This window comes from Musa acuminata, chromosome BXJ2-5 (genome assembly GCF_036884655.1).
Source record: "Musa acuminata AAA Group cultivar baxijiao chromosome BXJ2-5, Cavendish_Baxijiao_AAA, whole genome shotgun sequence".
Taxonomy (NCBI): domain Eukaryota; kingdom Viridiplantae; phylum Streptophyta; class Magnoliopsida; order Zingiberales; family Musaceae; genus Musa; species Musa acuminata.
This window is the reverse complement of record NC_088342.1, coordinates 7,871,950-7,896,337: the sequence shown is the minus strand read 5'-3', so window position 1 is coordinate 7,896,337 and position 24,388 is coordinate 7,871,950. Positions and strand designations below refer to the sequence as shown.

Sequence of the window (24,388 nt, the reverse complement as noted above, 5' to 3'; positions counted from 1 at the left end):
CTTCCGGCACTATCAAGATTGTGATGAGGAATAAATGATGGCTTACTCCTTTGGCTTCCTTGTATATACATACATTTGGAGACTGGCTGAGACCCTAGGTTTTGTACGAGTCTTGGCTTGCACAATGTTGTATCTAGACAATTCAGACATCCACTTGGTTTTTGTTCTCATGTCCCTACATAGCTTTGGTGATTTTGTTGTTCCAGCAATTGTCTAGCAAAACTAAAGCAGCAGAGAATTATTATATGCTAGTGGCTTTGGAGTTTGCATATTAAATGATTCTGTCTCATATTTAGGAACATGGAGCACATTGGTCTTCTTTATAAACTGGTAAGCTTTCCAAAGCATATAACCACTAGTTCTTTATGTAATTCAAAAGTTGCAATATCACAATAATTGTATTGATAAGAACCTTCTTAATGTTCTTCCTAATTTTTTAATCAGGTTATGGTCATGGAAATTTCGTCGTCGATCAGGTGAGTTAATACATTCATTGGCTATTGGTCATAGTGCAATGTACCCACTTGTCTGTCACATCATTCCTGCTGCAGACCCAAATATTAGCTTCAATTAATCTAATGCTTTTGGCTGATTCAATTTCATGGTATTTGCAGAGAAATTTGTACAGGATTTTGACGTCACTACTTCCATGTGCATTCCTATTTTAAATTAAGAGACAAGATTTCTCATAACTAAGGAAAAAGAGACTAGGAATCTAGATGCTAGCAAAAAGAGACTAGGAATTTCAGTATGAGATATTTGTTGTCCCTACGTTAAAAAGACAGATGCAAAGAATATGATTCATTTTATCGATCCATCGACTAATTATTTATGTGGTATGTATTGAGTTTTGAACATATCAACAACACATGATGTATCGGTATCGATTGGAGTATTCTATATAATATTCATGTATATTTGTATCTTTTAATTTTTGTTCATTCTTGATATAACATATTGAGGGCTTGTAGTAGATTTGATAACCTTATTTTAGTTGGTTTTGGTAATCGTTTCAAACTTGTAGACATAGGTTATATGCAGTTATCACTTAAATATAAAATTACTCAAAAATAAATCATCCAAGTAATTATTTTATGAGTTTTTTAGCTTTGCACAATGGTATGGAATATGTCAACTAGTACCAAGAGCTATTCGAATGATATATGATTGGAAAGACCTTTAGGATATTATCTATGGTTGATTCATTATTTTGTTTTGCAATAGTGTCATGTGGACACCTATGAGAATTTTAGAATGCAGCGAATCATTTTTAAATCTTTTGTCATACATCTGTTTGAAACTTGTAAAGTCGTAAATTACATTATCTATCATGTGTTTGTTGAAATAATTATTTTATAAATTTGGATTAAATATTTTATCTAATTTGTGGATAAACACAAAAAGGTATCGCGCACAATTTAGATAAAACTAAGTCTATGACCGTGTGATATGTCAAGATGATTGCATGTTAACAAGAAGATCTAAGCCAAAGAGCGAGAATTTGATCTAACACAGCCAACAAAGCTTTCTACTCATTATATATATGTACATCCGGATTACAAAAATTGGACAAGGTGGAGAGCATTGACAGTTCCTTCCAAAACATGTTGCCAATGGTGGCAGTTTTGGCGAGATCAGTTGAGGCTGAGGATGTTGAGAAAAGAGACTCTGCATTGGATTAGTCTCCTAAGCAAGCTCTGTAGCTCCGTCTCAACAGCTTCAATGGTATCCTCTGCTGCCATCAACTGCTCTTGCGCTTGCAGAATCCTCTCATCATCGACAGGTTTGTTTAGGATGCACCGGAGAGAAGAATCGAATGACAGCTCGTGTGTATTCTCACATGCCACCTTTCTCTTCTGCATAGCTTTCGAAATGATCGACCATCTCCTTCCCTTCTGCTTTTGCCATGGCGTGGACAGGAGATGCAGGACAGAGCGAAGCACAGAGAGGGTGATGTCTCTTGATTCGATCAGTACTCTTATAACCATCGATAGATCAGAATCCCTATCCAATGTCCCGAACGACCCACATCTGTCATCCATCTGCTTCGACGCTTTGCAGCACCTGTTGACACTCTTTTGCAGCTCCTTCCCTGTGAGAGCGTGTCTGCGCTCTTTACCCTGTGTGATCTTGTTGCCTCGTCTTCGGAGGGTCAAGCTAAGGTCCTGAACATGGTCTTTCATGGCAACCAGCACATCCTTCATGTTGTCAACCAGATCAAGCAACACGACAGATATCTCCAGTTCCTCTTCCAGCCTTTTCTTCTGGGCGGAGCTGAAGACAGCCCGCTCAAGACTTGGCAGGCGCAGAAGATCTCCCACGGAACTGTAGAGGTCGCCAACACCTCTCAATCCACTGCACACCTTCTCTGCTGACGACCACATCGAAGTCGCAGCCGTCTTCAACTTGTGCAGCTCTTCCTCCACTCTGAGCGCAATTGGGTGAGTTCTCGAGGTCAGGCTGATGGATCGAGCATGGAAGGGTTGGTCCGACGTTGCAGCAGAACCAGCCATCTCTGGTCTGTTTCACCTGTGATTTCTAGGGCTAGACTATCTCTCTCAGAGGAGGAAGATCGAGTGTGGCTTGCTCTAATGGCATCCACTACTTATACAACACACGGCGAATTGAAGGGAGACACACAGAATCCATTCCACCTATGCCGCCATGTGACTTAAAGGTGGATGTTCGAATAGATTCCTCAATCATGCAAGTTAAGTGGCCACGAAAGTGACGCCTCCACTGTAGATCTAACACCAGCTTCAATGAATCTAATGATTTGGTGGCTGCAAATTCATGATGCATAAAGAAAGATGGCACAGAACTTTCACATGTCAAATTTCGTGTCCACTTGTTTACCACGTTGTTGGCATTTGGCTTGCACTATTCTGATGAATCGGCTGTCACAACTAGTGAAAGGATCGAAGAGGTTTCCACAGCCACTCATTAAATATATCTGCTTGTCGCTTTGCATCAGTTCATTGAAAGGACAAGGAGAATCATGCATGATAGCAGGTGTTGCTGTCGCCGGAGAGAACATGATTCATTGCTCCGGTGGCAGAATGAGACCAGTTGTGACTAATTTACTGCTTTTTTTTTGTTTTGTTTTGTTGATGATGCATTGATGCTGCTGGTGCATGAGGATCATATTCTGTCTTTGTCTCCCCAACAATGAATCATTCATGCTAATATTGTTATATGAGGCAACATTCATGAGTTTCGAATTTATACTGTGCCTGCAGTGTCCTCTCCTTGTTGAGTGAGAAGTGTGCTCAACTTCATTCTCATCATCCAGCCAATGTTTTTCCATTGTGAAGACCTGAAATGTCACATCCTTCTATTAATTAGAACTTTCTGATTCATTTACTAGAGAGGTAGATTTTCTATTTGTTTATATTCTTCCTTAAAAACTTGACATTAATTTTGTAGATTGGACGTCGTGTCGACTTCCCGACTCCACAAGTCGCATGCGAGTATGACTTCTACTGATCTAAAGAAATATCCTTAAGAGACAACATTGTTGTATTCTTCGCGATGAATGATCAATATCACATCTAATATCACCTAAAGTATTAAGGCATATATAACTTACAAAACCAAGGTTCAACATCAACATGAAACCTGTATGATTACCAGATTTTGGGTGATCTATACTAACAGATATCACTGGAACATGACAACAAAATAGACACTGGTACGATTTATATCATCGGATATCGATCCTTGGTCCAAATTGGAATGTAACAACCAAAGAAAAATAAAGGTAAAAGAAATCAACCAGGAAATGATTGGGCCAAAGAATACACCAGGCAATGGGAAACCAAATGCACTGATTGAACCAAAGCACTTTCCCTATAATACATCTTCCCACGGCACCACAATCACAGATTTCACATGATGGCTAAACTCAAATCGGCAACCAAGTGATGGGGACAAGATACAAGTACAACATGCAGAGGTGCATTATGGACCTCTACCACTTTTCTGCCTCTTCTCTTCTAGAGCTGTGGCCTCCTGCAACATGTCGAGGGAGTCCCCCTGCATGTTCAGCTTGGCCAGGGCAACTGCTTGCATATAGAAAGCGGTGGGCCAATCGGGGTAGAGACATTGTGCCTGCATCGCATCCCGTAGAGCAGCATCGGCTTGATCACACATGAGATGGCACAGACTTCGCCTTGCATAGACTGTAGGTGAGAACATTGTCCCCACATCTATGAACTGCAAGCAAAAAATAGGCAGTGATAACATCAACATGAGGAATTCACTCTCAAATTCTGAAGTTAGTAGGACTTGTGATGGAGTGCAATCTGCATAGTATAATGACTTATATGCACTAGACCATACGGCTAATAAAAGTTCATTACTTGGGAAGGGTAAAAATAATCTGAACTTAGTAGTACTTCTCTACTATCACGGAAAAGAAAAAAGGTATCAGTATCCACATATTTGACGAGTATATTCATTCAGTCAGATTACCTGAAGATGCAGATAGAAGCCCTAAAGAAAAAGCAATAGGAACATTACCATCACCATGTATAACCGGCTTAGTTTCACATTGAGAGTGTGTAAAATTCGAATAGACTTAAAAGGGATTATATGGCTATAATATTATTAACTTGAGTTTAGGTATTTTGACCAATAATTCAAACTCAACAAAGTTAATAGGTCAATTATCTCATCAGGTTTGACTAGTATCGGACGTAGTGAGGAGTAGGAAATAACATCCCGTGGACAGGGCTATAGGATTTGTCACGGTAGCTAGGTGCATCATGCTAGGGTGATTGACAACTTGGAGAAATTTACTTTTATGTGCAATAGAATTCCATCCCAAACAATGAGCCATTAAGTTGGTCTCTTTGATTGAAACTGGCTTAATTCATCAGGTCAAAATTCATCTTTGATTCTATGGCAGAGAAGTACCTGAGAGTAACACTCGATTGCAGTCTTAAAATCTTTATCACGGAAGGCAAAATCCCCTCGCTTCCTTGCTTCCAGCATATCCCTCATCTGCTGTGTCCACTCCTGAAATGATAACTGATACCAGGAAGAGAATATTATCGATCATCATATTCAACTGTACAAACTGAAACAGGCCTCACTATAAACAGAATATTTGAAATAGCAATCGAAGACAATCTCTTATGTCAAAATTGCAATGATACCTCATTAGTTACTTCATCATCTCTATAGTGTGCCATTACTAGAATCTGATGGATGGCAGTAAGGTCCATTCTGGAGCAGGCTTCCCCCATTGGTGAAAGAGGTTGCTGAGGAGCTGGAGGGGCCTCTTCATGCTTTTCAATACCCAACATAACATAAGATGGTTCCTGTGTATCAAAAAGCATTATGCCACGCCAGAACAAACTTCAAATGCAGAAATCAAGTTTCAACACATTTGTGGCATGATCAACAAAAAACAAAACAGCACTTTGCAATCCTCCATTAAATTGAAGAGCAAAACACTAAACCTTTAGTGTTTAAGAGATAATTCCCATGTTAGAGATGGCAATCCTAATCTAAACCTGTCAAGTCAACATGACCTCATTGAGACCTGACCCATTTACTAAAAGCCTTTGCACATTGATCTGGTGAACTGTGAACATCCAATCAAGTGTCATAGCAGGCCTCTAGGAAGCCTCTAGGAGGCAAATGAACTAATCATTGCCAAAGGCCCATACCAAAACAAAAATGTAAGCTTCAGTTTTTGAGGGGACTGCACCATCTCTTGGTCTTCATTCAGGTTCATCATACCAATGATTAGGTTGAAGTTTCTATACCTTTTGAGTTGCCAAAACATTATGCCAATTCACAAATTATTTTTCTTTTTGAAAAGGAAGAAAGCATCTATTAATCAACTAGCCAGAGGCTACAAAAGAGATGGGTAAAAACACCCAATCAAAACTACCCATATCCAGGCTAGTCTAACTCATGTAGCTTTGAATAGAAGCTGAAAGAAGACTGTACCTCTGATTTGGTTTGCAATGGACCAAGTGTTGCCACCAGCATCTTTGTGTTGGGTCGATCCCTAGGTTCGTATTGTAGGCACTGAGAAGCAAGGTCAACCAGTGTTGTTGCCTCTTCCAATGAGAAATTTCCCTCCAAGTGTGAATCCATTAAGCCTAAGATGTTTTTACCTCTTATCATGTCAAGAGCCTGCAAGAACTTCAATCTCAATAACTAACTAAAAGAAATCACAAATTTGTATGTGCACAAAAATGTTCAAGCGAATGCATATGATATCAGGGATCTATAAATATCACCAACTTCTCCTTACAGCCAACAGTTTCATTTATATTTTCTCAAACCATTGTGTTGTTGAATTACATAGTTTTCCATAAATATTCCTTTTACTGAGTTCATAAAGTTTTCTGTACCATGTACTTGAATCACATCAAATAATTTTTTATAGTCTAGTTATATAAATGAATATTTAATATGTCAAGACAGATAACCTAATAGGTTATTTATTTTACAAATAAACCTGAACTTGGTTTAAATTTAGACCCTAAATGATTTTCAAGAACTTTCATCAGTACAATTTAGTTGATAAAAGATAAAATTACCACCAGATTTATTGCTATGACAATCAACGACCAGGGCACAGAATCGTTGATATCAATGATATATCCTATTGCAACTGTACTAGCATATTGCAAAATATTAGACTTCATCTACAATAACCTTAGATGTTTAGAACAAATTCTTAGCAACACTGCATTAGGTTTTCCAAAATCTTTCTTAAACTTTTGACAATAGGAAATTCATCTTTAATATTCCTTGCGTATGTTAAGATAACTATTTCCCTATCACTAAATATCTCATCTATCCCATGGATCCACCAAATACACTATCCTGAATTTTCTGGCTATCTATATTCAGAGCCTCTCCATTGCTATAAAACCATATATGGCATGAGCCTCTACGATTTTTCTTGTATGAGCTTCTTAATGTGTCAGAGAAATATTAACATCACACAATTCTAGGAGCACTATCCATTTTATTTCACCTGAATTTACAGAATGTTAATAATTTTACTACCCTCTTGCAAATGTCAAGTTCTGATGCAACAAGGATATATCTACTAATCTTTGCATTCTAATGTGACAAGTTCTGAAGGTCCTACTGCCAATACTTAAAAGACAAAAAGTGAAAAGGAAAGAAATACTAACATGACTTGGAGGAATGCGCTTTCCACTGAGAAGATCCAAAAGGACAGTGCCAAAGCTAAATATGACACTCTCTGGAGTTACTCTCCCTGCAGAGATCAATAAGATTTCAGTTATTTTGCTTGTGGACTTGTTTCTCGTTCATTTTGACAGTATAAAATTGCATATGTAAAGCTAATTACATGATACATGAATCAAGTATCTAAAAGTTCATGAGCAGAACCAAATCCAAATTAATATATATGAATCGAGATATCACAACAAGAAAAGATATAAAAGCCCTAGGCAAACAGTGTTCACTAAAAATTTTTCATTAGATCCCCACCCTAAAAAGAGTAATTCCATAAGCACTGATTAACAGAAACAAAAGAGAACTAACAAATTTCACCAACCAACTTGAGGACATCATAGGATAAAAGAAACAGTTCTTTGGAATGAAATTTTAACTTCATGTATTTCCTAGTAATCATGCAATATTCAAGGTGGAGTAGAGTAGAAATCACAGTCCTACTAACAGAACATTAGTAAACGTACTAGAAGACAAGAATGAACTGATGCTGCTAAGGAAGAATCCAAAGCTGTCAAATGATCCAATCAACCATTAGAAAATTTTATCAAGATGACATGTCAAAGATATGGTCCTGATGACCATGATGGACTGGAAGAAGAAATGCATATCCTGTGTAAAATATTAATGGCAAGTTAACTAACCTTAATACTTTTGCATTTTGTCTTCAGTTGGCAACAAAGGCAAACAAACTGTTATTATAGGGAAACAGAAGTACCAAACTCAAACTGAAGAGAATGGTTTGGAAACAGATATTAGGAAAGTAAGTTAAGGTTGACAGGTCAATAATATAGTTGAAGTAATTGTCACTTAAGTTAGATATAAAAGAAGATATGTCTTTATGTGCAAATGTACATGTATATAAAAACATACAGATATAGACATGATTACTATATGCATGAGATAAATTCAAATATTTGTTATTATCGCATGATAAGATGGGTGCCACAAATGTCATTGCCATTCCAAAAACGGTGGTGTGAGACTCAAGTTGTAGTGGCATAGCCAATTGAAATTTCAGGTGTCTGTATTTTATACAAAGAGTCATAAATCAGAACCATGAGAGGAGAAAGGTTGCACAAAACCCCATTCGGTGTCTCTCATGGCATATTATCCTAAAAAGCATCATTCATCGGTAAATGGGACTAGATGCGAGGTGCTCCTTCGAAATTAATTAATTAATTTTCCTTTTCCTCTAAAGAAAAAGCATAAAAACCTGCATAGTTGTGTTAGCGCAAAACCAGAATTGAAAATGACTTAGACATTTTTAGTTTTAAGAAGCCCAAAATAGTGGCTAAAACTTGTTCCATCTGGTAAGATTCTAGGTTTTTATGAATTGTATTTCAGAATTACTTTTAATTGTGTGCAAGATATATAAGACTTAATATGCAAGTTAATGAACCACTAATTTAGCAGGGACAAGGAATCAAGGACAAAAAGCAACACAACTGTAAACTTTAAGGAGAGAATTTAGATGGAAAGCATATGTCATAACATATACTGATGGTTGATAGGAAGGTGCTTGTAGATCCAATGATTTTTAGGAATCATACGACTCAAGCATTGTTGTAAAAAGATACAGTATTTTGGTGAAGTGGTGTGTATTAAGAGATCATAAGTGTCCACAAACACTTCCTGTTTTCAATCTCATAAAACCTTTACAAACTCATATCACCTTGAGGAATTCAGGGATTTTTTCAAGTTTTGAGATGAATTATAAATTTGAGTGAAAAATATTGTGATACTTCAGTGGTCCATAATCAGAAAAAGAACATAAATAAATAAATAAATTCTATGCATGCACCAAGTGGCCTACTAGTATTAAATTGGTTTATGCATTTTGCACCCAGTTGCGAGCCCACTTAATAAATGCTATCAGGTTTGTATGTATTATTGGGTAGTTGTTAATGGTGCCAGAGCAAAGGCCATCTATAATAAAATAGGAAACACTATGGTGAGGTGTCAACTGGGGCTTACAGAAGTCAGTTATCTCTGTAGGTGACAATGTCGAAGAGAAAACCAAAGGACCCCATTAAGTCTCATAATTATTCTTTCAAGCAAATTTAGGGCCTTTGGCGTATGGCTATTAGCTGCTATATGTTATAATTTTAATTACTGGTCAACTTTTGATGATACAGCTCATACATCAATATCCTGTTGCTTCTTAAGTTCCTCCACCCGCCCCCTATTGCATTTATTTTCCTGATCGCTGATCATATGTATAGAACTAACTTCGGGATTGGGCACAGTATCAAAGATCTTTTAGAAACTTGAAGGGTCTAGAAGGGTCAATATATGCAGCCTCAGTTCCAAATATAGAGCAGTTGTTTCCGTGACTCGAAGTCTTGAACCTTGGTCTTCCAAGTCATACAGGAGCAACATTATCGTAGTACCAACCTTACAATCTTATTGCTTCTTAGATGGTATTTTTTATGTTTAAGTTGGATGGCTTCTGATATGTTTTATGGTTAAATTTGATGGAAATACCACTGAAAATTAAAAGTTCTTACATCATCTGAACATTACAGTGGTGATGTAATGCATGAGAATTGTATCACAGAAATTACCAAGCTTTGAGGGTAATCCTCACAGTACAAAATCCATGTTTGGAACTTGTTAAAAATTGATTATTATTACCAAGCTTTATGGCGTCTATATAGCTCCTCCACATGAGATTCTTCAAACTCGACCATGATTTTCACAGTATGATAGAAGCAACACTAATGAATTTCAGTAAATTTTAGTTGATACTTGTAGGAATAGGTAATCCTCACAGTACAAAATCCATGTTTGGAACTTGTTAAAAATTGATTATTATTACCAAGCTTTATGGCGTCTATATAGCTCCTCCACATGAGATTCTTCAAACTCGACCATGATTTTCACAGTATGATAGAAGCAACACTAATGAATTTCAGTAAATTTTAGTTGATACTTGTAGGAATAGTTAATCTTTTTCCTGAGCAGTACTGATCCAATAGAAATCACAGGAACACATCCACATATACCCAATGCTGAAAAATGATACTTCAGATAAGCACTAAATCTAACTCCCAAGTTTAGTCAGTAGTAGATATCTTCAATAAAAAATAAGAAAATACCATTTCTTAAATATTCTGGAGGTGTGTATGCCAAGTTTGTGCTATAACTTTTCCCATCCCGGCTGTTTTTCATAAGACCAAAACAAGAAAGCCGAGGATCACCATCCTGCATATAGATGAAAAACTTTGTAACTGCTTTTCAAGGGAATTGCAATGAGATAATTTTTTTTTACAAAGTCCAAAAGATGACATGCTTGTATTTGTCGATAGCCAACCAAGAACTAGAGAAGATACTATCTGTGCCCTAATTGATACAATTTAGAGAAATTAATGGTTTTGACTAAAGCAGCCAGGAAGTGTGCTAATTTTATAAGCTACGAAGAACCAAATCGTCAACTAATTTTATAATTTGCCTACTTTACACACATTTTTGGTTTATGATAATAGTAATTTAAATACAAAAACATCTCATGGGCAATGTAAATTTGGTACTTGTGTGCATATTAAGCAATAAATAGCAAATAAACATTATTTCATGAGATTACTGGAAAAGTCTATAATTGCTTGCCCTTTCCCTTTCTGTCCTTTTATTCAACACATACATGTCAAAAGATTCATTGTTTTCTGCCGCATAAGAGTTTGCATTGGAGAAAAAATATGAGCTATGGGCTCTTTGTGACAGCAGCATAATGAGACAACCTATAAAATTTGTCAGTAGCATTACATATCTCTAAATGTTTCTATAAGAGATTTGATCTCACTCATTCATGCATCTTAAAACATTAAGTAATAACTATGTTGTGTTATCTTCCTCGGAGAAATAAAAAATGTTCCTTTTCCTCAGAAACAGAGTCGCTAGATCATACAATTTGGGTCAATTCTGCCCAAATTTCTGATTGTGAATTTGCACCTTTGACGACCTGGTTACACATGTATAAATGAATTTAATATTGCTTTATCCTAGACATGCAGAGATCACCATACATTAGAGTTGGTAGTTTTGAATGGTTTTCTGGAGCTCAGTAGCTTTTTCTGTCAGTGTATATTAAAGATGGCACCAATTTTTTGTAAAACATACCGAAGCAATTAGCTAACCAGTACCAACATGACTCTGATTCTTTGCTGAAAGCTGACAGATTTAACATTTCATATCCAGAGTTTAACCTTGATAGAGAATCCAGGAAAAGAAAGCTTTTTGACAGATCTTGAAAGTTTTGTCACACTGAAAGATTAGTTCTTTAGTTATAGAAGTTCCATTCCATATTGACTCGACCCTGATCTCCATTGAGTAAAGGGAGCAACCTTATCACAAAGGGTTCGCCCTTGACTTTATCAATTAGAAAAACAATGACAAAGTTCACAACATAATCTAACAAAAACCAACATCTTATTTTCTGTGCATAAGTTTGCAAAATAAGAAACATCATAGAATGAAGAATGCAATTAAGTTGCAAGAATTTTTCATAGGATGGAACATGCTCGTCTCTGCAACATCAACTTGGTTACGGTGTACAAATTTACAAAATAAGAACGTCCATGGAGTGAACATGTCATACAGTTGAATGATGATTCATATAGAGTAACATGCTCGTGTCAGCAACATTTTACGTTATAAGAGAATCACAGCTGATGCCCAACCAAAAATACCCTTCAGACAGGTCAACCTACAATATCAGTATTCCAATTACTAATGAAAAGGATGATTTGATAAGAAAGAGATGTGCGACCTCGTCAAAAAGGACTCTGTAGGCATTTAGGTCGTGATATAGTGGCCGTCCCTCACTGCTACAATACTCCAAGGCTTCAGCAATATAGAAAGCAACCCTCAAACGCATGGCCCATTCAATAGTTTGTTTTTCCCCTGTCAAGAAAACTACGATAAACAAACAAGATTCCATATCCCTGCATAATTATTTTATATTGAAGAAATATAATAAGGAACTGTAACGATTCATAACATATGAGGATTGATTACATAAGATGCAAGATGTTGAAGAATTCAGTTATTTCTCTCATTCCAAGAAGCCTCCTCATTTGTCATTTATCAATTTTTTTTAATCAACTTTATCTAGTTAACAAGAAATAGCCAAATATTTCTTAGTTGCTGTTTACCATACAGAAAAAAACAAATGCATCAGATTTTGCTTGCATTTGAAATTAATCTTTTGCTATTTCTACTTCTTAAAAGCACAGAGATACCATGTCACTTTTCCAAATTGTCATGGGGATCAATTTACATAGATCTATTACTCTATCAACAAAAGTTGGTATTTCCAATTTTGGCAAGCCACTCAACCTTTTCTACCATAATGCACAAAGTTCATACTTGACAATCTTGTACTAGTTAACCAAATTCAGAAAAAGGGGGTTGCCAAATCAAAACTCAGCTACAGGCAGAAGGAAGCATGACAAACTCAGCCTCCAAAACCGAAGAATGACTTTGCAACTTCGTGTAGCTGCTAATAGAAGGAGAGGTTCCCCAATGTGTAACAGCAATATCCAGTTCAAGAGGTACAATAACTAGCAGTGCTTCGCAATTCAGATCAGGGAGAAACATAGAACTGGGCATACATACAGTGGAAGAGATGCTTAGCAAGGGTGTCATTGGGCATATACTCGGCCACAAGTAGCCTCTCTTCGCCATCGCAACAGTATCCGATCAAATTCGCCAGCCTCCTGTGCCTCAATTTCCCCACTCCCGAAGCCTCCTCCTATAAATCCCAACAAAACAACATTTTTCTCCTTCCTGGTGATCCAGAAACAGCAAGGCATGGCGGAATTAGAACAAAAATTGAAGGGGGAAGAAGCTAACAGCGAACTGCTTGGGATCAGGCCATGCGGTTCTGGCGAACTTCTTGACGGCGATCCACCGGCGGCTCTGCAACCGGCCCTTGTAGACGACATTAGGGGCCTTGTCGCCGCTCTCCGAGACGGCGTTCTGCGGGTTGAACCCGTTGGTCGCCGCCTTGAGCTCCGCAAGCGAGAACTGCGCGAAGGCCGGCACCTCTCGCCCGCTGCCCTCGGCCGCCGCCTGAAGCGACAAGGACGGACGGCGCTGCTGCTGCTGCAGGCTCTGGTGGCTCCGCTTCTCCACCGGGTGGTTCTCTGGCAGGAGGGAGGAATTGCAGCACCCCATCACCACCACCACCACCAGTGACGACGACGGCGACTACGAAAAGCTTCTCCTTTCTCGATGGAAACTTCTTCTCTCCTCTTTATACCCCTATAATATGCATCAGTTAAACCGTAAGAGAACGGTAAAAAAAAAGAGTCGCTTTACAGTGGTAACGTGACGAGGGAGAGTTCTACTGATCTACTCCTTCCTCTCTCTCTCTCTCTCTCTCTCTCTCTCTCTCTCTTTGCTTGCTTCTGCGTGCTTCCTTCTTTATTCCTCTCCTCTTGCTCTGATAGGAGTTTGGACTTGTACAAGTTATTATGCCTCTTCTCTCAGTCCATTCCTTTGAATGACCAAGCATCGACATAACAAAGAAAAACGTATTTGGAGTACCTGCAGCTACTGTTGCTTACCCCTTATCGGCATCATATGCAACTCTGGTGGTCACAGATGTTAATTACCAACAAGGAAAACTCAAACTCACAGATCATGAGCCCCTTGTTACGGGATCTGCAAATATTCTTTTTTTTTTGTGTTTCCGAAGTTTTTGGAAGAAAGTTTTCTACTTCCAAAAACCACAAATTCAAAAAAATTCTGTCAAATGTAGCATGCTTGATGTTGAAGTTTAGCTTGCTCAATAATTCCCTTGAAGAACTGTTTTTTCTTGTCAAGATCGAGTGGTTGAGTTGCCTACATCTCGGCATGACCCCAATGCATTGGATCGACACTTTTTTTAATCCTTAATCCCCCCGAATCATAGTTGAAGAAAAGAAAAGAAAAGTCTTCACGTCAAAATCAGGGCCTGGAATAACGAAGTACCAGTGCTTGTGCCATGTGAAAGAGAAAAAAGAACAACCCGACGATGTACAAATTGGCTCATCAGCTCTTACCCTCCGAGACAAGAACCTGTTCTTGATCTTGCTGAAGATAAGAAATGAAATGGGAAAAACTAGAAACCCAGCGGAGATTAAAGATGTCGCCAGACTAGTCCTCACTCTATTGGGGTGCTTGCAGGGACCGGTAAACTTCCACGCTCTTGCTTCTAGTCTTCTAGGGAAGAGAAGGCTCAGAGACTGCCAGGTTTGAACCAAGTTTCCAGCCACCACTTGGCTCACTCCACCGTCAATGTTTTACTACTGGTCGAGCTGAGCTATGGCCTTTGAACAGTAACGGTTACTGGGGGCTGAAATAATATTGCGCAGCAAGAACTTTAGCTGCGGACGACGATGACGCAGCCATCACCGAATCATTCCTGTTTCTATTCTGACTCACCTGAAGAACCTCCCGTTAAGTGTCTCTCCCATGTGGGGCTGTTATTGTTCCAGCCTGCAGTCTCTGTGTGAGGTGCTGTCTATAAATGAAGCTTTGTGACAAGCTTCTGGTATTGAGATGAGGTGAGGTGAGCTGAGAGTAGCGAATGGGTGCAGCCAGTCGATGCTTGATGTCCAACTTTGGCTTTACCATTCTTGCAGAAAAGAGAGCAGTGACGGGTTTGGCGGTGGGAGAGAAGAGAATAGGAGGTGGGATCCGTGAAACCCCCTCGCAGTGGCCAATCATTGGTGGCTTGCGTATGATCGTGTACAGGCTGTGGCAAGATGTGCCGTACGCGCCGCTGGGGCCGACACGCAAACAAAGCCGCTTTTGTGATCTGGGAAGCAGAGAACAGAGACGGTGGCGGGGGCAGGCGAAGGAGCGTTGCGTTGGTGGAGCTGAGACTGCTGCGACTTGGGCAGTGCGGGTGTCGCCTGCAGCCGCTGTCCTCGCTGCAGACTGCGGGTGGCCGTGCGACAGCACATCAGCGAGCGTACCCCATCGACGTTGATGTTGCGTTGCGCACGCTGACAGAGATGGGAGTGCTGTCCGGCCTCGTTACATCCTATCGCCTATGTTCTTTGGTCACCGGCGTTATTAGGCTGCCGGTTGGGCAGAGCAGATGCCACTTAACAAACAAGAATAAGAAGATTTAGCTACATGCAATGTTCATCATCCATATTATGTTTCGTTTCCTGCGACATGCAATTTACATGTCATGGCAGGCATGCGGCACTTGACGTAGTCAAAATTAGCGATGTAAATGGACCGGGCCTGGACCGAACCATTCTCGATTAATTTGCTTCGATCGTTTGACCCAAGATGTCTCTAATCCGAGCCTGGCCGAACCCAACATTGTTTGATCAGATCAGTGTTTTAGATCCACAATGTGATTAATTGGTGCTTGCTCTCTTACAAATAAGGCCATGAGAAAGTATTTACTGTATTACTCTAATCTGAGATGTACAAAATTCTACAGTATTTACTGTATTATAATGGAGAAAAATATATTATAATTAGTTAATCAAGTAGCTGTAGATCAGAGAAATCTACGCGCCTCCTGTCTCCTCGATGTTTCCTGATCGGTGTTCAACACTGGACACTTGGTTCTTTAAAGGAGGTTAAACATAGCTGTACAGTGGCATTTATGACGTGGGAAAGTTTCCCTCTAGATTTGCCGCCCTCGATTCCGCCGCATCTACACCCATTTTTGTTTTGTATCTTTCTTTTTCTGATATTTCCGGATAGACTATTTCTTCCAGCTCAGCATAGAGTGCGGGGACACGTGGCGCTTCCGATTGGGTACGTATGTTGACCTACGATGCAACTGCCACGTGAGTCGTGATTGTGATTTGGGTCGGGAAATGTGAAGCATTTCTCGCTGATGCCGCCGACCGTGGATGGGCGGAGGTGCATGAGCACCAGGTGGAATCTCCTCTATTACTTGTGATTTCCACGTGAAAGCTCCGTCCACAGCGCCAGCCTCGGGCGTTTTGAAGATGCTCGTCGGATCCACCCCCTACACCGACGTGTTTAAAGCTAGTTTGGAAGCATCAAATGCACAACCTCCCTCTTTTGTATAAATCCAACGAAGCCCATCGTCGTCATCACCATCGTCGAGGAAAGAGACATGAGGCCTGATATGGAGGAAATGAAGAGAAGGATGGCGGGGATCGGATTCCGCCGCTCCATCTCCTTCTCAGCCGTACCCCACCCCTTCAGCCAACCCTGCCACCGCTCCGCCCGAGGCGCTGCGGAGCTCTCCTTCAGAGCACGCTCCGTCAGCCTGCCCGCTCGCCTCCACCCCCTCGCCGACCACCTCCGCCCCGAACTCTGCGCCCTCCGTTCCTGGTGCCCGTCCCCTTCTCCCGCCTCGCTCTCAGACGGACTCGTGCGCGTCCAGCTCCTCCTCGCAGCCCTCCCCGACCTCCTCGGCCTTCCCCAGGCTCAGGACCCACTCCGACGACGCCGCCGCTACTCTCGGCTAGCTGACCGCCTCCTCGACGACCTGCTCCGCCTCGCCGATGCCCACGCCTCCTTCCGCTCCGCCGCTCTCGACCTGAAGCACCGCCTCTCTGCCACCCGCGCCGCCCTCCGCCGCCGAAACGACGGGCTTCGTCTCTCCTCCTGCCTCCGCTCGCAGCGCCGGGTTGAGAAAGAGCTATTCAAGCTGGCTTCCTTAATTCGCGTCGTCGGACGGTCGCCGCCGCTGTTCACGGGCTCGGCAGACGAAGAGGAGGCGGAGCTGGCCAAAGTAATGAAAGAGGTGATCACAGTAACGGCTGCAACCTCGGCAGCGGTCTTCAATGGAGTCGCAGCTCTATCGGCCTCCACGACGATGGCTACACCTGCTTTGCCGCCGACATGCACGTGGGTGGCTGCAGTGATGAGGTGGAGAGAGAGGGCGAGGTTGAAGCTGTTGAAGAAGGGAGGAGGGACAGAGAAGAGCAAGGAGGTGGAGGTGGACGAGGAGGACGAGGAGGAGGAGATGGGGGCGTTGGAAAGGTTGGTGGAATTGGAGGATTGCATGGCAGAGATGGAGAAGGGTAGCGAGCTGGTGTTTAGGACTCTCGTCAACACCCGTGTTTCCCTCCTCAACATTCTCACTCCCGGCTTCTAACTACTGTACTACTACTTCCATTTATAGCGTATATACATCATCGACACATTATGGTTCAAACGTGAAATAAGAGAGAATACAATTTTTTGTTCATTTATATTGTTGAGAGGTACATGAATGAGATACTATTACTCTCTTTATGTACATGCATGAACTTATTTTCTTTTCGTTTTGGCTCATTTATGTGTCTTCTCTGATTTCTTGGCAACCATTCCCTCCTGAAGTTAGCAAAGAGATCATATTGTTCATCACCCACTATCAGAAGCAGATGCAAATTAACTTGCGTTATGGCTCTGGTTGTTTTCTTCATGCACTCTTCATGTTTGCAGGGAGGTTGTATATATTATTATTTATCATCAGAAATATATGATCTGTGGTTAGCAGAAACATATAATTAGCCTATCGAATCTTTTGAAACGAGAGAGCTCGAGCGTGCATCACTTCCAGTCTTTTGTGTCACAGGTGTAGCAGCCTTCTTGAGCGATGTCAGTGATCTGAACCCGCAAGTCGTAAACCGACCCGGTCTTCCAGTCGACCGGCAGGACCTCCTCCTGAGACCAAACCCACTTCCCGTCGTAGCCGCCGGTGACCACCATTCTGAGCTGCAGCGGCCCCGGAGGCGCCCGGTTCGTGCTCCACACCGGTCCGTATTCCCGGCTCATGAATTGCCAATCCGACGATCCCACCTGTGGACCCAACGCGAAGCATTAGTACTCCGGTTCAATTGGTTCTTGTGAGCCTTTTTACTACCTGTGCCACGTCCACTGCTACTATATCAGTCTGACCTCCCTGATACAGGAACTTGATGGCCAGATAGTTCGGGCTTTGGCTCTTCTCTTCCACTCTAATGGATAAGTTCTTGTTGTGCTCACATGGAATCCTGATCACAGCAAACAAGAAGAAGTTTCCGATTCAGAAACAACAGTGGCTATCATGTTGCGAGAAACAATATATGCATGTCTGACCACAACTCTGACATCCAACATTCAACTCACTACCTCTTGTATTCCACATCTACGATGCCCAGTTTCTTCAGCTCTTTGGCCATCCCATATCGTGCCATGGCTGCATAAGCCGGCCTATTGAGAGCCAAATCGGTGTCACTGATCTTGTTGAGGTCCGTAAGGATCACTTTGACACCTCCGCTGCTGCATATCTTCGTGTTCTTGCATCTTACCTGCTTAAAACGAGTGATTATATGATTGACAAGAGCAATAAGTTTTACGTGGAATTGCATGTGAATCTAACCTGGAAACATGCTCCACAGCCAATACCACCTCTGTGAAGAGAAGAGCCTGCAGCAGCAACATAGCCTCCGCTGAAGCCCAAAGCCAAGGAACCATATCCGCAAGCTCCGACTGTAAGGACAAACCGATCGAACCGGATAAAACCTCTTCTGGTTTGGAGCACTGAACTAAAGAAGCACAAGTTTGCAGTGCTGCAACATACCAGAGAAAGCAGAGGAGGAGGAGTAGCCAGCCCTGGCTTGATGAACACACCTGTCACAAGCCATAGCAGAGCAGGGAAGAAGGAAGAGAACAAAAATCAAGCAGACAGAGTCACAACCCATGTTGGTGTTCAGAGAGGAGATGGAGGAAAGTTCCCTTCTTGTGATCAAATAGAGGCGAGGCAGAGGAGACGACTGGGTTGCCAGATCTTGGGGCAGAACAGTCCAATAAGATGAGTGTAGAACAATAAGAATATTAGAAAGGAAACTGACCGATGCACGCGCCCATCAACTGGTCCTGCAGCCATATGTCAGAAGAGAAGAGCAGACCCATGCATGAAGTATCAATCTCTTTCGGCATCTTCTCAGAACCATGTTTTAATTGTTCCTTTGGTATCTTTCCATGGGTGAAATCTAATGGACGACGTGAAGTAGTCGGTCCAAAGCAGTTGGAGATGAGAAAACAAATGCCTCTAGAATTGACGAGATAATAATATGGACGCTACAAGTGCTAATCGTAGTCAGCAATCCTTTTCGCTTTTCTCTTTAAGCGTCAGCCCTTGACAGGATAATCTCTCTTCTCTTGCATTTGTCAAACAGAGTCGGGGTTGTAGCTACTGCTCGCGAGAGGAGTTGCCCCCTGTAGAGTGCAGATCACACTCTTCCTCTCTACTTTAGCTTGTATTGTCTGTTTCTGGAACTTTTTGCAATGATTCTTGCCAGCTTAGCTCAGTAATCGACGGAAGCATGTTTCTGCTAAGCATGATTTGTCAACATTTCTGCTGTGAGCAAGTATTAATTATGCTTGGCAAAAACAAATGCGAAGACTACTAACTAGAATGGATATACTAGTAATGCCAAATGGCATTTCTCAGAATGATTTGCTCGGGGTTGTGGAAGAGGGCCATGAACTTGGTCTAAGTTCTCCTTTGATCATCAGCGTAGCACATTGGCCCAGGCTTTGGACTGATGAGAAGCGAATGCGTGGTCGAGAACAGTGCGCCGAAAGGGTTGAACGAGGACAATGAAATGCCTCGAGTCCTACTCTATCTTTTCTACATTGATTCCTCATCATGCAAAGCGTATGTTGTGGTCCTCTACATGACTGAATGAAAACTTTGTGCAAAAAGGATGGGGAGGTAGCGCAGAGATTGTTCGATTTGTATATGCGTCTTTTGTGATTGTTGTGTTTCGGTCAAAAAGATGCATGTAGCAGATCAACGATCATGCATGCGGTCCACCACCCCAAGCTATCATCTTTGACAATTTCTCAGCAATATTGCAGCTTCGAAGAACGAAGGTAGAGATCACATGTACCTGTCGAGACCTTCAGAATTTAAGTTTGCAGCTTAAGAGAAGTATACATTCTTTTTCAAGACAGAGAACCTTAAAGTCGATGAGTTAGTATGGATAATATCTCAGTCTGACATTGTTGGTGCCATTGATGAAACAGTAGCCTTCAACATGATTTCATCATTTTCCAACTAAAATCCTTTTCCATGCATTAAGAGAAAGAAGGTTAGAAGTATGTCTTAGCTGACAGATTCCAAGTATTTGATCCAAAAAAATGTGGGCGAATGTTGATCACAAATAACTCCATTTGGGAGATGTTCTTGAGAAGAGAAGACAGCAATATCCTGTCAACGTCAATGACAGCTACGCAAGGTACAGAACCTTAAGCAGCAGATCGTAGGTTCATGGTTCTTTGAAAGCTTCATCGATCATTAGAATGATGATGTTCTTGATGCATTCCTACACCACCAAGGACAAAAGAAAATACATTCGTAGCAGTCACAAAAGATTAATGGCTCGACATCAGCATAAATGCAGAAATTAATCTTCTCACCAGGAAGCACATGATCTTGCTTCCTAGAAAGTCGTGATTCTGATGTCAAGCACCATTTCATGCATACAAGAAGATGAATGATCTTGAAATGATATCAGAATATCAGCATTACAAGAAAGAACTTTGTCGATTGTCTTCCAAAAGACTATATAATCTATCACTTGGATGCCCAGTTCATTCGATTAGTTCAGGGATGTCTTTAGGTATGATGCCATGATGCGTAAAAGCAAATACATATAATTCAGGATCCTAAGGTGACTGTCTCAATTATGATTCAGATATAGCTGTCTTGCCTTTCTAAAAGTGAGTTCAAATTGGATGTTTCCACTTGTACGATATCTGCATGACAAGAATAAAGTTATATTTGTGTCGATCATTGTTCTCCAAGAGTACATCATTGGATGATTGCCAAAAAGTGGGATTTCCACTTTTTTCTGTAGAGTAATTGAGGAAGAGCTCCAGTTAATATATACGAAGATGTTGAAGAACCTACGGAACTTTTCCAAAGATCATGGGCAAGAATCCAACAGTCAAGAACCACTTGGATGCCCATATTGTTAGGTCAACTAAGAAATCCATTTAAGATGACCAATGGCATGGAGCCTACATGTCTTCAGATCACTCGAAAGAAACTAGGCATCTAAAGCTGCCAGCCACAGACAAATCTAATCAACCCAAGTGTCGTGATGCGTCTTATCTTCCTCATAGGTGTTGTCTAGATGTAGTGCTGAAATGGAGGTGACAAAGTGCATGGTGTCAACGTCCGATGAGGACTGGATTTTCAATTTTCATTACGATGTACGTAAGCTTACACTGGTAAAACTGTTCTTGAGAAGAGGACGTGTAAGAACACGTCCAGAAACCATTCAAGAGAACTTTACTACCGAGGAACATATACGTGACATGTCAATAAATGCCATTAGCAGATAGAACAACCACGACGACCGTGGAAGCTATACCACCAGCCTTGGGCGCGTTTGTCGGTCCATGCTGTTCGCGTTCACGAGTCAGCAGAGCAATTGCCATCACCAGACAGACAAAGTGCCCTGCTGAAAGCGAAACCTAAACGAAAGCCCGTCGGCGACCGCTCGCTTGCCATTACTGTCATGCATCCCCTATACTGCAAGAACAAAAGAAGCACATCCGTAGCCCTCGCGAGAGCCAAATGGCCAAACGTCACGAACAAAAACGATCGAGTTCCGCAACAATTACGAAGAAGCTACTGAGATGGTGTGTAGGATCACGTAGTGGCTGACCGTAAGAAGGTAAAGGAACGTGTTTTGGGTTCTAATGCAAGTTCAAGAAGGAACTACATGTTCTCTAGAAACCAAGAGACGGTGAAGGTAACAGTAGGGTGTACATTTCATTAGGTTGGTTCAGGATCTTTTCGAGGATAACCCCATGGACCTACATGTCCTCAGATCTCCCAGAAGGAAAGGGAGGAGCTACACTGCTAACCACGAACACATTATCCGACCACATAAAGGAATCGTCCAACCAAATCTAAACATATAGCTGTCACATTTACATCCTCTTGCAAGCTCCCACATGGCTTTGCTCCCCTTGCAATGCAACGTTTGAAAGATACAGATCTGGACTGAGGTGCTTCCTCTTCAATATAAGTAGAGGACTACGTTTGGTGATCCCAAGCACATCCAAGGCTTTTCCATCGGTCTAAGGGTTTGTTTGCCGAAGAAAAGTGCCTGTTCAACCCTGTTAACCATGTTGAGTCCCAAGAGACTTGTCGAGAAGGCAAAGAGGGGTTTCCCGTTGATGAGAGCTCCCAGTTCCGGCGCTTGCACGACAGTGGTCGCTGAGAAGGGCCATTTCGTGGTGTACACTGTGGACGATGCGAGGTTCATGGTCCCATTGGCGTTCCTCAAGAACCGTCTATTTCAGGAGCTACTAAGGGTGTCGGAGGAGGAGTTTGGACTACCAGGCGATGGGCCGATCACGTTGGCGTGCAGCGCGGTTTCCATGGAGTACATCCTCTCCTTGCTCGGTAGACGCATGTCCGGAGATGTGGAGAGGGCTTTGCTTGCCTCCATCATCGATGCAGACCGGTGCAGGCTGGTTCATCCCGGATGTCACCAGCAACAAATAATAGCGTCGTAGAAGCACAAATGTTTCCGTCTACTGAATCGTGTGTCGCATGTACAGAGATTTCCCACCAGCAGAAGTTGGTTGTCCATTTGCTTTCAAGGTTGTCAAAGGCCAAGTACGGGAGCCTTTGCTTTTTGAGTCCTCACTATCCTCCCAAGTCCAACTGGGAGTTGGGATGGGTCTTCGTTAGGGCTTTTCAGATTTTGAAGCCTGGCTTCTTGTATTTCATTCGTAATAATCAGATCCTTTTTCTCTTGTATTTAGTTGGTAATGACCAATCTTGTGATCATTTTGTTTTGGATGTCCCTATTGCTTCTTGAACTTACTTTTGTAAAGCTCTTGTGTGAAGGACTTGATGGTTAATGGCAGTGGGATCAACATACTATTGTTTAAGCTTGAAGTGGATTGTACTAAATCTGCTTATCATTTTATATATTTCTCTTTTTTTTCTTTGAAAAATTTATTTTGTCAAAAACTTTTACACCATTATTTTTTTTTATTATTGACGGATGGAGAGATTCAAAATCTTTATCAACTAAACTAATCATTACTTTCATGTTCATCGTAGTCTTATAAGTCAATTTATGTTTTCACTGACATGGGATTAGACGAAGATATCATAGTTTCTGAGCAAATATTTTTTTAAAAAAATATTCATCTATTCGCAAGCGAAAGATTTTAACAAATTAGCGTAATAAATTTTTTTTTTTGTTTGAAAAAAAAAATAGACATGTTTTCAAATACATATATGCATACTGGCGAACAATAAAAATCTATTAGCAATTCCAAATCCAACAAAAGAAAGAACAAGCACATGAGCTACAGAACCCTTCGGCACACTGTAGGTCCATCTTTACCTTATCCAAACAGCATATTCATGGTCAGCAATGCCACTGTTCTCACAGACCAAATTTCCAGCTCAAACTGCACTGAAGTCATAAAAAGACTCAACCAATGGTATCGAAGGACCATCAATGAGTGGCTTCGGGGAAGCTTCCGCCAACCCCTCCTCATCCTTCATTGAAAGCCTGGGCCATATGGTAGCCAAGAACAAAGCATAGTAAGCTTCCCTCCGAAGGAGAAGTTGTGCCATCGCTCTCATCAACCACAAAAATGAGCAATTGAAGTGTTCTCGCTGGCGTGCACATGCCTCGCCCTCTCTCCAACCCAACATGGACAAGACATGGGTGTCAAGGCATCGCAGTTTCCCGGTAGTTCGTTGATTTGGTTAACATATATTAACACATATCGAATCAAACATAATTCAATCTAAAATTTTAAGTTTTTAGATTGAATATATCTCTCGATATTATTAATATAAGATTGTTCTTTTAATCTCTCTTCACACAAATATTTTCTATCAGACATGATTTATGATGTTTAAATATTTTAAAATTATAATTTATATAGTTTGAAAATATTTTCTGTATTTATCAAATAAACCAACACACAATAAATAATGTGAAAGCATTGGTGCATGAATTTATGATTGATATATATAAGTCATTCTATTGAAAAAGATAGACCATTAATTTTTTGCTGTAGAGATGAAAACCATGTATTCTACGTTGATAAAACTGTTTATATTTTGATTCGCTCGATGTATATTTCAGTCTGTATGGTTATTTTTATAAGAGTTTCTTAAGCATCTTAAACAAAATTCATGGAGTAGTTG

General features: G+C 41.0%; 5 protein-coding genes across 5 annotated transcripts; 2 read left to right on the top strand and 3 right to left on the bottom strand.

The window, feature by feature from the left end:
* Positions 1-1,507: 1,507 nt before the first annotated feature.
* Positions 1,508-2,626, bottom strand: LOC103984537 (uncharacterized). The gene has a single exon (XM_009402051.3). The coding sequence runs from the start codon at positions 2,511-2,513 to the stop codon at positions 1,635-1,637; it is 879 nt and encodes a 292-aa protein (XP_009400326.2). The 5' UTR covers positions 2,514-2,626; the 3' UTR covers positions 1,508-1,634.
* A 1,045-nt stretch (positions 2,627-3,671) lies between these two features.
* LOC103984538 (serine/threonine-protein kinase BSK1) lies at positions 3,672-13,617 on the bottom strand. Its single transcript, XM_065108479.1, has 9 exons — positions 13,084-13,617; positions 12,847-12,982; positions 11,999-12,132; positions 10,332-10,437; positions 7,167-7,252; positions 5,962-6,150; positions 5,160-5,324; positions 4,918-5,031; positions 3,672-4,215 (listed from the first exon to the last, which is right to left on the bottom strand). The coding sequence occupies exons 1-9, from the start codon at positions 13,405-13,407 to the stop codon at positions 3,961-3,963; spliced, it is 1,509 nt and encodes a 502-aa protein (XP_064964551.1). The 5' UTR covers positions 13,408-13,617; the 3' UTR covers positions 3,672-3,960.
* Positions 13,618-16,327: 2,710 nt separating this feature from the next.
* On the top strand, positions 16,328-17,317 carry LOC103984539 (uncharacterized). The gene has a single exon (XM_009402053.3). The coding sequence runs from the start codon at positions 16,328-16,330 to the stop codon at positions 17,315-17,317; it is 990 nt and encodes a 329-aa protein (XP_009400328.1).
* A 320-nt stretch (positions 17,318-17,637) lies between these two features.
* On the bottom strand, positions 17,638-19,032 carry LOC135612328 (expansin-like A1). The gene is made up of 5 exons (XM_065108480.1): positions 18,767-19,032; positions 18,566-18,675; positions 18,316-18,494; positions 18,068-18,197; positions 17,638-18,003 (listed from the first exon to the last, which is right to left on the bottom strand). Exons 1-5 carry the CDS (start codon positions 18,885-18,887, stop codon positions 17,755-17,757), a joined length of 789 nt encoding a protein of 262 aa, XP_064964552.1. The 5' UTR covers positions 18,888-19,032; the 3' UTR covers positions 17,638-17,754.
* Positions 19,033-22,243: 3,211 nt separating this feature from the next.
* LOC103984541 (auxin-responsive protein SAUR64-like) lies at positions 22,244-22,976 on the top strand. The gene has a single exon (XM_009402056.3). The coding sequence runs from the start codon at positions 22,333-22,335 to the stop codon at positions 22,723-22,725; it is 393 nt and encodes a 130-aa protein (XP_009400331.2). The 5' UTR covers positions 22,244-22,332; the 3' UTR covers positions 22,726-22,976.
* The last annotated feature ends 1,412 nt before the right edge of the window (positions 22,977-24,388 follow it).

Coding starts and splice junctions, on each gene's coding strand:
- LOC103984537 (XM_009402051.3), bottom strand. CDS start 2,513: ATGGCTGGTTCTGCTGCAACGTCGGACCAACCCTTCCATGCTCGATCC.
- LOC103984538 (XM_065108479.1), bottom strand. CDS start 13,407: ATGGGGTGCTGCAATTCCTCCCTCCTGCCAGAGAACCACCCGGTGGAG. Junction 12,133..12,846: donor TGCTAAGCATCTCTTCCACT/GTATGTATGCCC, acceptor TTTTCTTGACAG/GGGAAAAACAAACTATTGAA. Junction 5,032..5,159: donor ATGATGAAGTAACTAATGAG/GTATCATTGCAA, acceptor TCCTGGTATCAG/TTATCATTTCAGGAGTGGAC.
- LOC103984539 (XM_009402053.3), top strand. CDS start 16,328: ATGAGGCCTGATATGGAGGAAATGAAGAGAAGGATGGCGGGGATCGGA.
- LOC135612328 (XM_065108480.1), bottom strand. CDS start 18,887: ATGGGTTGTGACTCTGTCTGCTTGATTTTTGTTCTCTTCCTTCTTCCC. Junction 18,495..18,565: donor GCTGTGGAGCATGTTTCCAG/GTTAGATTCACA, acceptor CGTTTTAAGCAG/GTAAGATGCAAGAACACGAA. Junction 18,004..18,067: donor TAGCAGTGGACGTGGCACAG/GTAGTAAAAAGG, acceptor TTGGGTCCACAG/GTGGGATCGTCGGATTGGCA.
- LOC103984541 (XM_009402056.3), top strand. CDS start 22,333: ATGTTGAGTCCCAAGAGACTTGTCGAGAAGGCAAAGAGGGGTTTCCCG.